At 36.8% G+C, this 14,973-nt stretch overlaps 1 protein-coding gene across 1 annotated transcript; it reads right to left on the reverse strand.

The window, feature by feature from the left end:
- Nucleotides 1–315: 315 nt before the first annotated feature.
- Nucleotides 316–12,554, reverse strand: LOC146568763 (alpha-N-acetylgalactosaminide alpha-2,6-sialyltransferase 1-like). The gene is made up of 9 exons (XM_085283419.1): nt 12,460–12,554; nt 12,040–12,331; nt 11,620–11,782; nt 10,330–10,492; nt 5,794–5,932; nt 5,604–5,707; nt 5,049–5,132; nt 4,323–4,422; nt 316–2,589 (listed from the first exon to the last, which is right to left on the reverse strand). Exons 1-9 carry the CDS (start codon nt 12,552–12,554, stop codon nt 2,380–2,382), a joined length of 1,350 nt encoding a protein of 449 aa, XP_085139545.1. The 3' UTR covers nt 316–2,379.
- Between the last annotated feature and the right edge of the window lie 2,419 nt (nt 12,555–14,973).

Consider the following 14,973-nt stretch of genomic DNA (forward strand, 5'->3'; position numbering starts at 1 on the left):
GCAGATACTGTTAACATGTTTATATGAAATATTAGTCTTTACCACTAGATGGCAGTAAAGGATTCGCTAGGCCAATCCAAAAACCTACACCTGCCTTTAGGCAACAGTCAGTTAAAAATAAAGAGATTCGGTTTATCCACACTGTGCTTTTATGCAAAAATAAATCTAGTGTTTCAAGCTGCCTGAGTTACTCGTCAAGTGAATAACTGTTACATTTGCAGTATTTTTGGTATAGAATTCCTTTAATTAGAGTGGGATTGCAGCAGTTGTATATATACAAAAAAGCATATTCAAGAAATCAATATGATTTGATCAATTTTGACAACAAATATTATTATTTGTGCTTCTGACGCAATTAAAAACAATTAACCCTGCTTATAAGTAATTCTGTACTTATTTAGTACAGTTGAGCATTTTATTTTTAATTAATTAACTTAACACTATCATTGCATTGTACAGTAACAAAAATATACTAAATATTTACTAAAATAAAATGCAAATTGTTATAGTATCAGAATCTGAAAATGTACGTGTTAAGAATCCAGCATTGAAGCTATTACTTTGAAAAGGTTAGGTTGCATGCACTCAAAGAAGGGGGTGATCGAACGATTTTTCAATAAGAAAAAAACAAACAGAACAAACATGTTGGCTATGTTTGACAGACACCACCTTTTACTTGTAGTAAAATAGTGAAGGATGCGATACAAAGTTGTTCTGATGATTTGAATCCTGAAGGGAGCAGTTCTTTTTTTATTTGAATTGCAAAAAGGAATGTGATCGAGGGGATTTCAGGCTTCTAAAACGTTGGCTGAGGCTTTCAGTATGCGACAGTGCTATTGCTGTTTGCACATTTTATTTGAATTTACTTGAATATCTGAATAAGAAATGAAAAAGTGCTTTGAAGGGAAAACGCTATCAAAAAACTGAAAGCAAAAATTAAGGATTTACTGGGATATAATGGGAATGGAAATAGTAACAAACTGTAGGAGACTCAGAAAAAGAAGGGAACACACAATAATGTGGGGCAACTCAACACAAGACTGAAACAATAAATACAAAAGATGTCTTGCCCTTTTCACTTTTTTCCCTTTTTACGTAAATGGCCTCCTTGACTCCCCACTCAAACCAGCATTGCTCCCTGTGTGTATCCTCATCATTGACAGTGTCCACTAGCGTGTAGGTGTGAATAGACTGCGGAGTCCTGGCCTGACGAGTTAGCTTTTCCGTGTTGTCCCATCTGCTTAGCCAGGTCGGGTTCCCCGACGTATAAATCATGACAATCCTCCTGGCACCTAACAACGTAATCTATGTTACTCTGTTTGTGTCGAGGAACCCGATCCTTGGGGTGGGCCAATTTTTTGCGCAGTGCATTTTGAGGTTTGTAATCCAAAGAGTTTAAAGAGAATGTGTCTCAACTGCTGCAATACTCCTGACACGTAAGAGATCACTAAGGGTTTTCACTCAGTCAGCGGTTGTCTTTCTCTCCTGGATTGGCTGAAGTTTTCATTAGGCGCCTTCCCAGCTTTAACAAATGTCCAGCTGGGATAATCACGATATGTTCTTCTGCTTTCCTGGCCACTGTAACTGTGGGGATGGTGTTCGCTCCATGTTGTAGTGTCCTGATGACACCCAATTTGTGCTCCAGTGGATGATGAGAGTCAAACCTTAAATACTGATCCATACGTGTTTGTTTACAGTATCATCAACTTTTCTTTGCATATGAGTATGCATGTACTCTAAAGAGTGCTAAAGTCTTCTCCATTAAACTTTTTGATTTTTTGCCCTGTTTTAATCTTATTTATTGATCTTTTTTGTATTTTCTTTATCACTGAGGGCACCACTGAAATTTTTGTTACGTTCTTGTAACATAATGACAATAAATAATCTAAACCTTGAGACAATTTAGTTACAGTTTAGAGTTATAAACCTTGGAGGAGTCCTTTTACCTTCAGCTAAAAGCAATCAGGTTGTCTCATAATATAAAAAATAACCTACAGACATACACTTCTTTTTCTTTTCTTTTTTTCAAAAAGTCCCATGGAATAAACCTTTAGGCTGACAAGATGTTTCAATGTCTTTAATTTAAAGATTTCTGCTTGTGATGTTGTTATATACTGGACTGAGGACCCCTTTAGGATTGGCAAAACATCCCAAACAAATTAGAACAAATCAGATCACCTTCATTCTATCCATCCATCCATCCATCTATCTTCCACTTATCCAGTTGAGGGTCACAGGGGGGCTGGATCTTAGTCCCTGGCGATATGGTGGATTTGAACACAGGACTTTCTTAGGCTAACCACTGCACCAACGTGCTGCCTGAAACAAGCTTTGAATATCAACAGAGCAGTGGTGTGGGTTCTGTCATTAAGAGGGAACTCAGTGTTGCTTCGGGTTTTCTGTCTTTGTTTCTGGCTCCGTTCTTTGAAACAGCTTTATTATTTTTCTTTTGTGAAAGTTTTTCCATGTATTCTTCTCCAAAATGTAGTCATGGTTGGCATAGAAAATTACATTACTTTTAATGTACTTCTCAAAATAGTAGTTGGAGTATTTCATGTATTCATCAGTCATGAACCCATATGCATCCACCTGAGGATACAGAAAGAGAGAAAGAAAAAAAATATTTTAGTACAGCACTTTTCAAAACATATTTTGCAGAATACCTTAATACAGGATCAATCTGGATCATGCACAGCACAAATCTACAGCAGAATGTCTATATATACATACATGCAGTCAACATTAAAAACATTAAAAAATATCAGAAATGTGTGTGTGTGTATATATATATATATATATATATATATATATATATATATATATATATATATATATATATATATATATATATATATATATATATATGTGTGTGTGTGTGTGTGTGTGTGTGTGTATATATATATACACACACACACACACACACACACACACACACACACATATACATATATATATATATATATATATATATATATATATATATATAAAATATATCTTCAGGGACTAAGATCATGCTCCCCTGTGACCCTCAAAAGCTAAAGGGTTGTTAACTAATTCTAGTGCCAAGTAAAAACCACAATGATTAGTGGTCATTAAAACTGATGATTTTCTCATAAATCACAACACTTGGGTGGGTCCTGGGTCGTGTGACCCAGTGTTTCAAGTTTCATGGTATTTGGTTTTTCATTGTTTATGTTTTGGTTCATTTCAAGTTTTCAAGGTTTTCATGATTTTTGTTCTGGGCTTGTTTCCGTTTTTGCTCCAGTTCAAAATCATGTTCATAGTTGCTATAGTCATTTCTGGTTTCCCATTTTAGGTCCTAGTTTAGCTTTTGCCACTGTCCTTGCTGCCTAGTTTTGCTTTTATGTAATCAACCATAATAAAGGCTTGCTTTTGTTTTTTGAAGGTCAAGGTCAAATTATATATATAGCACATTTTCAGACAGACGATGTTGCACAAAGTGCTTAACAATATAAAAATGCCATTAAAAAAGAAACAATGTAAAACAATAATAACAATATAAAACAATTATAGGACAATAAAAGAATGAAAACAATAACTAAGACTGTCAAATAAGACCAAAGTCCTTGGGTTATAGTGTGTTAAAAGCCAGGGCATAAAAATATGTTCCGTTGTCCACAGTGTCTGCTTTTGGATCTCCTTCTCTAATCTCCAAGCAAACCGTGACAGACATACTTCTCTCTCCTGGATAAACTGCCTTTATAGGTTTAGATGCATTGTTAGGACGCATTGTCATCGGCAGTACTAACCCTAGCCCAAATTTTGATATCAGCTAGATATCAAAATTTGCTGTATCACACAGAACTGCCTTTTGAGGTGGTTTGAGCATTTGATTCGGATGCCTGCTTCACACTTCCTAGATTACGTAGTTTGGGCATTGACAGAGGACCCAGGGCAACTTCAAGATACGTTTAACAGATTACATGTCCCGCCTGGCTTTGGGGTCCCTTGATGTCTCCTCTAATCTCCAATGAGCTGCAGGAAGTGGCTGGGGTGGGGGGAAGTATGAGGATCTCTGCTCAGACTGCCGTCCGGAATAAGATGAGCAGCAAAAAAAAAATGGACGGACAGATGAGCTTGGATGAAAACAATGCAATGCTTTCTGCTATGCAAACAGAGTAGCGTTTGTACTGATATGTTTAAAATATGTGATGTTCAGTTTTAACCAATTTGCAAAATTGTGTTAAATAATTTCTTTTAATGAAAGAGCTGCTCTGGGGTTCAGTGCCTGTCAGTATCTGTATTGTGTGCTTCGAAATCTGTGACTCTCACAATGAAATGTAAAGGTGATAGTAACTCACTGTATCACATGTGTGCAAAGCCAGGAAGAGAGTGAATGCTCCGTTGGTTGGTCTGACTAATGGCCAGAATGTTTCATTCAGATTAGGTGACTTTAGGAACCTGCGGATAAAAAAAAAAAAAAAAAGCTTCAATGGAAAATGAACAGAAAACAAACCAAACATATAAAAAGAAGAAGAAAAAAAATACTGACAAGTAAGGAAACACTGCATCCTTCACACTGACCTTTAAGTTAAAATAGCTTCAGGAAAGGCTGTAAATGATTGTTGGCTGTAAATGATCAAATATCTGATTGTTGGATTTATAAGAATTAAATGATTTTGAGTTCAATCACCAAAAATAATATTTTATGGTGATTGCGTGGCCCAGATATCTTACATTTTTTTTAATTAGTTATTTCATAATTTACTGGCTTGGAAAAAATTTCTGCTTTCCATGAATGAAAAAAATAATTATTTTTTGCTTCCTAATGTCGTTTTACCCATTTTGGCAATTCGACATTACCTTTAAATGTAAGCATCTTATTTGTCATTATTATATTTAAATAGGATAAAATCTGGTATTTTAATGCTGGGTTTTTTGGGGGGTTTTTTTTCAGTTTTTGGTGTGTGTGTGTGTGTGTGTGGGTGTGTGTGTGTGTGTGTGTGTGTGTGTGTGTGTGTGTGTGTGTGTGTGTGTGGTTTTTTTTTAAATCTAATTATTTATTTTTACCTCCGATAACAACTGACCTGTTCTTCACGTATCGGAGGAAGTCCTGGTGTAGAACGTAGAAGCGGCTCTCATTGTACTGCCCTGAATAGTAGTCCCTTGGCCTGGTGAGGTTAAAACACAAAAGACAGGAGGGATAATTTATATTATTAGTTTTTTTTCTTTTGTTTGTTTCTTCTTCTTTTTTTATAAATTGCCTATTAAAACCTAAAACCAAAGTGGATTACAACCCAAGTTTCATGTTGTTTTGGGTGTTTCAAGAGGGTATTTGTCATTTGAATCTGTTAAGCAAGACACCTGTGCGTCTCTCACTTGGTTGTTGGTGCACTCAGCAGTGACATCTGGGAGCTGTGGCCATGGATTTTTACTAGCTAGACAAAACCACAGCTGCTCTTAAAAAGTTGTCTAATGTCAATTTAAAGCAATTAGAAAATCTAAATTTGTTAAAGAAAGAGAAAAATAACCAGTGTATGTAACAGTCATGTACATCAATGAGAAATCACAAATGAAAGCTAAAAATTTAACAATGAGCATACATCAAAACTTTCAGTCAATTTCCTGCAGATGATAATCACCATTCCTTGTCGAATTGGCCACCAGAGATCTGCTGTCCTTTGAGAAGACCCCCGAGCCATTGAAAATCTCTTATTCCCTCAGGAATCATCACATATTTTATTCCCTGCCAAGAGAAAAATTATGCAGAGTAATCATCTTTATTTTGTGGAGATTATAAAAAGTATCACAATCCTGTCTAAGCTTTAGTACCTCATCATGAGGGGCAGATTTGTATCCATATGTCCCAAAAACAGAAGGTGATGCAGTGATGGAGTACGCTGTGTGAACGTACACTGATGTTCTATTTCCTACATCTTCCTCAAAACCTTTGGTAACAGCACCGTTCATCCTGCCAAACAGACGCAATTCAGAAAATTGATCTTTGGTTTGGTTTATGTTGATTTCATTGCAATGTTCAAGTTCAGTCACTATAGTTCAAGCGACAGCATTCACACTGAAAGCGGTGTGATATGCCTTTCATCTTATTGTGCTTTTCCTTAGTTTCTGTCTTATAGCAGCATTTGTTCAAGGATTTCCTTGATGCCTTCCCATAAAGTACAAGAGAATTTTTTTAATGCAAGTTTATTTACATCAATAAAAAATGTTTTCAGCAATTAATTTCTATATTAATTTCTAGTTATTAATAACCCTTTTTGTCAGTTTTGAGTAATTTTCCCAGTATTTTGACTTAGTGGGGGAAACAAACTAGTTTTTCAGCTCTTGGCCCTGTATGATGTCACTAAGTGCTCATATCTCAGGAGTGTTAGTACAAAAGCCTCATCCACCTGCTGTCTAGTTGTATGCAAGACTGGAAATAAGGATCAGCATAATATTAATTAGCTGCAATAGCGCCATTGTTTAGTAGGTTGCGGTACCAAAAAAATCGAACAGACTTCCATTCAAAGAGGTGAAACTTATGGCGTAAATAAATTTTCCATGAGTCACTGGCTAAAATCTCTTTTTTTTAGTGTTCTCATCCATTTTGAAATCAGTTCCACAAATAGCATGAATATTAGGTCTGTTTGATGACTGATGTGATTCATATTTCTAGTCTGGAGTACCAGAGGGGGGTGTCATTTACCAGTACAGCTGAGTCACATGCCGGTAAGAGATCTTTTCAGACAATAGCTGGTGTTGTTTAGGCTTAGGAAATAACAGTCAGTCTGGGAACTCAAAGGTAATCTTGTCATTCCTCATATAAAGTCGGTTCTTTCTACTTGTATCACTTCCTTAAGAGTTGAGGTAAGAACAAGTTTTGTGAGTGTAATTGCTTGGCTTCTCATTTGAGTTTGAAAGTCTATTTCCTTCTTTGGATTTCATGTAAGGGTGTGGGACACACCACACTGGGCCAGTGTAAGCTTTCCTGTCTTCTTTTCACTGTCCTATCAACATGAAATAAAAAAAATAAATAATAATATTATTCAGGAAGAGACCTCCACATCAGCATGGGTATAAGAGCAGAGGAAGCAAAGAATTTGCATTTTTTCCAGAAAACTGTTGAAGCATCTCTCTCTGAGATGAATCTTTTAGTTCCTGTACTAATAGATCATTAAAATGTTGGTAAAGACCAAAATGATTGCGCACTTGCGCCATATTACAAAAATCATTGGGTGGACAGCAAGCTGAAATCAGACTTGCGACAACGGTGAGCATTAGGTTTAAGTGATTCCATGGTTAAGATGGTTCAGCTTGTTCTTTATGGATAGAGGCTTTGGCATCTGGAGAGGACCATAGCTAAAAAGTGATTACACAGAGACTTCTAATTATTTCAAGCAACTCTTCCTTTCTCCAGGGATATAATTAGATCCCTTGGAAGGAGGAGAAAGACATAATGAGAAAGATATGATGAAAATATACAGCTATAAATGTTAAATGGTCACATATAGTTTGAATGACCTATTTGTGACTGTTAAATTAAAAACTTATAAATATCAATTCTTGTTTCAGCAAGGTGACAATAAACTGACTATTTGGAACTAGCACAAGAAAGCTGGTCTTCAATCACTAACCTGTGGGTAGGCATACATATAATTGTGGTAGGTGCACATACATTTAGGCAATATCCTGTTCAGACATTTAAGTGTTTGACACTATGGTGTCAAAGTGTGAACCTCCTCCCTGTATGCATCCTCTTTGTTGTCAGTCATGAGTCGAATGATCCGTGATGTCCATGTTATGGATGGATTGACAGTTAAGTGTACAGAGCATATAGAGGAGGATCGCAATGACTCTAGTGCTCATATTGAGGCTTGGGGTATTTGCTTGTCCAGCCTGACAGCCTGGGGGCATTTGGTGAGCTAATATAGCATCTAGTAACATATTTAAGTCAGTGCATGAACTTTGTCCAACAGCTTATTTGAAACAATGTCATTAAATGGCAAGCTGAAGTCCATGAAGAGCATCCATATCAAGTGTGTTTGTCTACGACAGTAAGGGCTGTATCAAGAGCCAGAGAGTTAATCTGTTTCCTATATTTTATTGGTGTAAAGTTATTGCAACTGATAATGCTGTCTGATATGACGGGGTTTTCATCCTGTGACCAACCAGTCATATACTGTAGCTTACAACGAGGGTCAAAGGACAGAATGCACCTTATACATAAACAGTGGCTTGAAAGATAAATAAATAAATAACAAGACAAGATATGGCACTGTTTCTGTCAAACATATTTGCCTCAATATTGAATTTTTTCCTGTCTTTCTTTCTTTTTTGCACACATTTGTCACATGCTGTAGGTTTTTGATTGTGAAAGTAATTTCAATATTAGACACTAAAGTAAATGCAGAACACAAACTTTTGTATATGATGATTTAATTTAGTAAGGAAACAACAAAAAAACTATCCAACCCTGACCCAACGGAAAAAAAAAATTATAGTCCAGCCAATCCAGAGTTTAAGTAGAATGCAATAATTTGACAAAAAAAAGTAATTTGTTCGCCATTTGTTACCATCTTTAAACCGGAGGCTTAATATAAGCCATATATACAGATATATAGAGATGGCACATGAAAAACTAAGTTTCATGACAATTTCATTAATTTAAAAAAAGAGCTAGCTTATTCATCAGTCAGAAAAAAGTACATGTAAGTACTGTACCTATAAGTTTGGTAAGGTAGTGAAATTAAATTATTATGCTGTAGAAAAAATCAGCTGCAAGCGTCAGAGATTTCAAAATGCTTCCAGATTGTCCAGCACTGACTGCTTTAGCAAATATGGCCCAAATGTCCAGCGCACAGTTTCAATGTGTATGTGAAGTGCACCAGCAAAAAGTCTGTTGAAAAAGAACCTAAGGGCTGCCTGCAGTTTGCAAATGAATGAATCACTTAATCACTGTTTGAAAACACCGTATGACAACAGCGATGGATTATTTAGCAGGAAAGCTTTGACTGGCAGGAAAAGGAACTCTTAGGCAATGGGAAATATTTAAGACATTTCTGCAACCCTAGTTCCTAGGCTTCTTTGTCACAATATTATATCATAATTATTGCTACTTTTGTCATTTCTGTTTGTAAGGGTTTTCTTTTTATATGCTGCCATTGTCTTTAAGCTCTGCAACAAAAAAGGATAAAAAAAAATCTGCTCAACCAAAATAACCAAAAACACCCAAATACATGTCTGCACATGTTCCTGCTTCTTATTTCTTGGAGGTTTTTTCTTTTTCTTTTTTAAATTGTTCAAAAGAAAGAAGTTCTTGAAGAACAACTGCCGATTTTCTGAGAGAAATGAGTTTTATATCAGTGTCTGCATAAGTGTACACAAATTATATCTCAAAGGCTCTCCACCATAGTTAAATATTGTCCTATGCATTCTAATACACAGAAATAATACATTGATTTTTTTTTTTAAGGTGTGGAATATCCTGGAATTTTAAGAGGTGTGTTCTCCTCTTGGATCCTTCTTTAGCTCTCTGACAGGTCTCATTGCAGGCTTTCTTTCTGTGCTATCTGCCCAACTCTACAATTACATATGCTTGAGTGTAAACAGAGATTAGGCAGTTTGGTTTGGCAGTTAGTTTGGCTGAGCTGCTATACTTCCTGACAGCAGCTCTCTCCACTCTCTGTTTACATATGCCCGGCATGAGAGTCTAATCCTAACCCAGTCACAACTGGCCATTGTGTTCGGTTTGCTGTGTTAAGATATGATATGTTTAGTTGTGATACATAAGAGCAGTTCTCTCTTTATACATTCAGAAAATTTTGTGAATAGAAATAACTTATAGGTTAATTTGAGTAACGTCTTGCAAAAAAAAAAAAAATTTATTAGGTACACCTATTCAACCCAAACCTCTGGTAAGCCAGTCATAAGGCTTTTCAATTCAAATTTAATATAGACATGTAGAAATTGTGAAAGAAAGGTGACTTTGAAAGTGGCATGGTTGTTGGTGCCGACTGGCTGGTCTATTTCAGAAGGTTCTGAAGAGAAAAAGGACTCCAGCATAGTACTAATAAGGTTTACCTCATAAAGTACCTGGAGAATTTATGTGATGTTGTACCAAAGAAGAAATACTCTCTTTGTGATGCTTTCAGGCACTTAATTTATCTTGATCTTAAAGGTTTATAATATATTTCAGTGGTATTTTTAAATACCACTGAAATATGTTATTAGCTGGCTGTTTCTAGAGATTTCATCAGACCTAAGTGATTGTTGTGCTCTCCATTAAACTGCTCTCAAATAGGAACATTTTACCCCTAAACTACCCTTCAGTTCAGAGAGAATAGGCAGGTATTTTTTTAAGCTCTTTCTTACCGAAAAATGTAATCATGAGCATCGATCTCTGCACCCACTTTTGAGCCGTTCAGAATTCCCGCAGTACCCACCACAGCGCAGTGAACACAGCCATCGCCCCCTGGTTTTGGGAGGAGCAGTGGCTCTTTTGGCTTTGGAATCAGCTTCACTGAAGCCATCACTTCTGCAAACGAAAAGAGAACGCATAAGTACAGACACTTACAGGAGCAAACCTGTTCAGACTTGTGGATGCCAGATTTTCATCCTAACATGCAAATTTCACGGCAGAATTTCATCAGACCAAATAGTGTTTTTTCCAATCTTATGTTTTCCAGTTTTGCTGGATTAGGGTTAGACTAAAACTAACTAAACTAAACTGTAGTCTTAGTTTCCTGTTTTGATAGGAGTGGCAACTGGTGTGTGTGGCTTTCTGGTAATTCAAGTTTCAATTTGTTATCTGTTCTGAGATCAACAAGACGTTTTCACCCAGAGAACTGCCAGTGCTTCCTACCATTTTATGAATTATTTTTATTATTTTATAATTTTATTATTGTATTGTGATGGGTTATTATCATTATTAATTGACTTATGGATGGCAAAAAGTAATTTTTTAATTCACAAAAAAAAACTTTTTTTCAGTGCAGAAAAAAGCTTCTATAGTAAGCTCTAGAGATGGTTGTGTGGGAAAATTCAAATCCCAGTAGATCAGCACTTTCTGAAATATTCAGGCCAGCCCATTTGGCACCAGCAACTACGCCACACTTAAATACAAATAAATCTTCTTTCGTTGCCCATTCAGATGCTCAGTTTGAACTTCAGCAGGTAATCTTGACCATATCTATGTGTCTAAATGCATTGAGATGCTGCTATGTGATTGGATGATTAGGTATTTCCATTAAAGAGCCGTTGAACAGATATATAATGAAATGACTGTATTTTCATTGGGTGCGGTAAGAATAATTTCATGTCTTTCAATACAAGTTCAATCTTAGCTTTTTTGACTGATTGTTTAATTACTTCTTTATAAGCTTGATGAGCTTTGTCCTTTGTCTCTCTTGTGCTGGAAATAGTGTAATTACAGAACTGAAAAGTGTGTGTGACACAAAAACAATAATAAAAGGTGACATAATATTTCTTAACACTTAACTGTCTTTCTTATTGACGTGTATCTTTTTCACAATTATTTTATCAGAATATTTAGAGTTAGAATTAGGAAGAGGAAATTAAATCATAAAAAAAAAATCTATTATTCCATTACTTAGCAGTCTGTTACACAATACTTGACCTGATATCAGTTTCACAACTACCTACCATCATATTTGTACTCCATAAACCCAAAAGGATTGTTAAAATGTGAAAGGCGATTCCACTCGCTCATATTAATGTTGTCCTTGTGCAGAAACAAACGTATGTTGGGAAGAAAAGCCTTCTTGAAGTTCTCATCCTGAGAGTTTCGCAGTGATTGGGCACATGTCTGATAATAACAGAAATATTAAATTGTGAAATAGGTTAAAAAGATTTTGTGCCTGACTTATTTTAGAAACCTTTAGGAATAATTAAATGGAGTGAAACCATTAAGAAACCCAGTCAAACAGAAAATACAGGACAGTTACAGCAGAGGCAACAGACTGACTGCATTGCTGAGCTCACTTCAGCGTTGCCAGCCCACACCCATCAAGTTAATTACTACATTTGTCCTGTTTCTGTCATATTGTGTCTTAGCATGCTTACTGTTGGTCTAGGTGGGGCATCCTGGTTATAGACATCATCAAAATCCCACTGAGGAGCCTTTGTGAAATTTCCTTGGTAGAGGAGAGGTATTGGAGTCTCAGCCACGGCTCCATGTGTAGAGTATTTCGGTTCTGTCACTGGGTTTGTTTGTGTTGAATCAACATTTTTTGCTGGGCTGGTTGTGGTAGACACAGAAAGCAGTGCAGTTGTTTTTTCTTTCTGTCCCCAGAGTTTAATATCAAACGAAATGCTTTCCCATCTGAGTTCATGTTTTCCTGAGAAAGTTATCCAACTGAATCATAAATTTCACAGAAAAGCACAAATGGAAACAGGACAAAAGGGAACAAAAAGGAAAGTTCAGAATTAGCAAATCAATTTATGATTCCTTTTTTTAAAAACAAAATAAAATAAACTACTTACCGTTTTGATAACTTTTCCTGAGATAGAATCAAAGCCACAAAAAAAACTGTCATTATAAGGAGCAACGAAAACATCCTGGATGTGTGGACTGCCATCGCTGTTGAGTGAAGGCTTCGCCGTTAAATTGAACACACATAGACACACATATGCACTCCCTTCTGGATTTGACTCCTTCTCACTGAAGTGACTGGGCTGGGCTACACCACAGTTTGCGGACAGATATGCAGTCAAATATATTCAGACACACAAAGCCAACCACACAGAGCTTAACAGCAATGTGGTTTGTTACACAACAATGGAATTTCAGAAACAGACATACCTCAGGGATTAAACCTGTTATACATGTAGTATTTTAAAACTAAAATAAAAGCCACAGCATTCCTTTAATAACGTTGAAAACTGCAAAAAGGTTCATTTGGTTTGTCTTGGGAATTTGACCGTGTGTGGGTGCGTCCTGCCATCTCCCCGCCTTGGGTGCCACACTTTTTGTTCAGCTGACTCTACTCAGCAATTAAGATAAGGAGAAAAAAGTCTTGTTGGTTTTGTAGCCAGTGGGATGTGTGTGTGTGTGAGATGACTGCTTATTCCTGATCAGTAGAGAGGAGTGTGTTTTTTGGTCATTAACTTATTTTTCAGTTTAGTGACAAACTCCTGGGTTTTGTTGTTTTCTTTCTTTAAAGGGTGATAGTGGCTTGTCTTTCACTTTTAGTTTAATTAGTAATTCAATTATTAGAGAAAATCTTTAATTTAACGGGGGGCACCCTAGTTATATTTTTTGTGCTTATTATATCTTTAATTGGTGATTCACTGTTATCTCACTACACTTTACATGTTCTATGACATTACTTAAAGATGCCACTAGGTGGCGCTTAGTGCAGAGGAGGAGCATAAACCCCCTTGGAGGCAAATCTGCAGAATAAATCCTGAAGTTGCAACTTTAAACAAGCTCATGATCTTTATTTTACTTGAGTCATTTTGAGAGTTACTAGTGCTCAAAAGGACTCATAGGTAACAGCTGAAACAGTAAGGCTGTTGTCAACAGTAGTGAAAGCAGCCGAGAGCATTGTGGGGACCTCTCTTGCCTCCCTCCCCAGGCCCTCTCCATTACAGGTGACTCCACTCATCCCTTCAACAGCGTCTTCAGTTTGCTGCCATCAGGAAGGATACTGAAGAGCCTCCGGGCCAGAACACGCAGACTGAGAGTCAGCTTCGTCCATTGGGCTGTCAGGATGCTAACCATCTCTGAATCGAGAAGGGGGGCCCAAGGGTACATCTTTCGCCATCTTACAATGCTGTGATTGTAGCCATTCCCCACTTTCTGTGAATGGTACTCATGGTCATTGATCAGTAGGCTTTGATTAGTTGTCATTGATCAATGGTCATAAGAATTTGCATACTAACAATCATGGAACTAACCCCCCAGCACATTGTTTATTCAGGGGCGCTAGTTTCCTTCACTATGCAAATGTACTGTTTATAAGGTTGGGGAAACCTGCAGGCAGCTGAGACAGAAGAAGTCACTTGGATGAGTGATGAAACGTTTCTCCCATTGAAAATGTCCAGATGAACAGAATCAACCTTTTGGGATTTACTTACCTGGATGATTAAGCACGCATCAAGACGTTATTTTATTAATATTCTTAAAATGATAGCGGCACACACGAAAATTTTTGAAGCACAAACCAGCACAAATGTAGCACAAACGTTTAACATCAATTTTGTTTGATTTGGGTAATGTGGGGGGGGGGCTGGTTGACCATTGATGACCTCTAGAAATTCTTATTAATATCTTTAAAATAATAGCAGCACAAACGAAAATTTTTGCAGCACAAACCAGCACAAACGTTTGATACCACTTTTGTTGGATTTGAAGAACGTGGGGGGGCCAACTTCACTCACATTGGTGCAATCGGCACCACTAATGGCCTTAATTCAGGTTGAGGATTTTTTAGATCTTCCACTTCACGTTTTTGTTCCATAACCCCCAGGATTATTTAAGACAGCGGTCCCAACCCCCGGGCCTCGGACCGATACCGGTCCGTGAGTCGTTTGGTACCGGGCCACGAGAGTTGAGGCTCAGGTGTGAAATGTATAGTTTTCAGGGGTTTTATCGGTTTTCCGCATTATTTTGTTATCGTTTTTATTGTTAACTCGGTTTTCCTGGGTCTTTTCACGCGTGTTATGAATAAATCTTCTTTTTTTCGGTACCGGTGTTGTGCCAAAAAGTGATTGTCTGCCAAAAACTGATTTCCAGTGTTTCTGTGTATTTTTTATGTGTAATATCTTTACGTATGTTCGTAAATAGACTTCAGTGAACAGGGGATACAAAGGGGTTACATAAAGAATTAAAAAATTATCTGTTTTTTAAGTATCTTTACAACTTGTACTTACATTATAACCAATCCGGTCCTTTATCCCCACTTAAAATATTTTTACAGAACTATTGTAATATTTGCTGCCGTTTCTGCTGTCCTGTTGGGCAACTTACTCTTACAAAATACATTTTTAATGTTA

Source organism: Mchenga conophoros, linkage group LG8 (assembly GCF_057382185.1).
Source record: "Mchenga conophoros isolate Kocher_MC1m ecotype Shallow Benthic linkage group LG8, M_conophoros_male_GT1.1, whole genome shotgun sequence".
In the NCBI taxonomy this organism is placed as follows: domain Eukaryota; kingdom Metazoa; phylum Chordata; class Actinopteri; order Cichliformes; family Cichlidae; genus Mchenga; species Mchenga conophoros.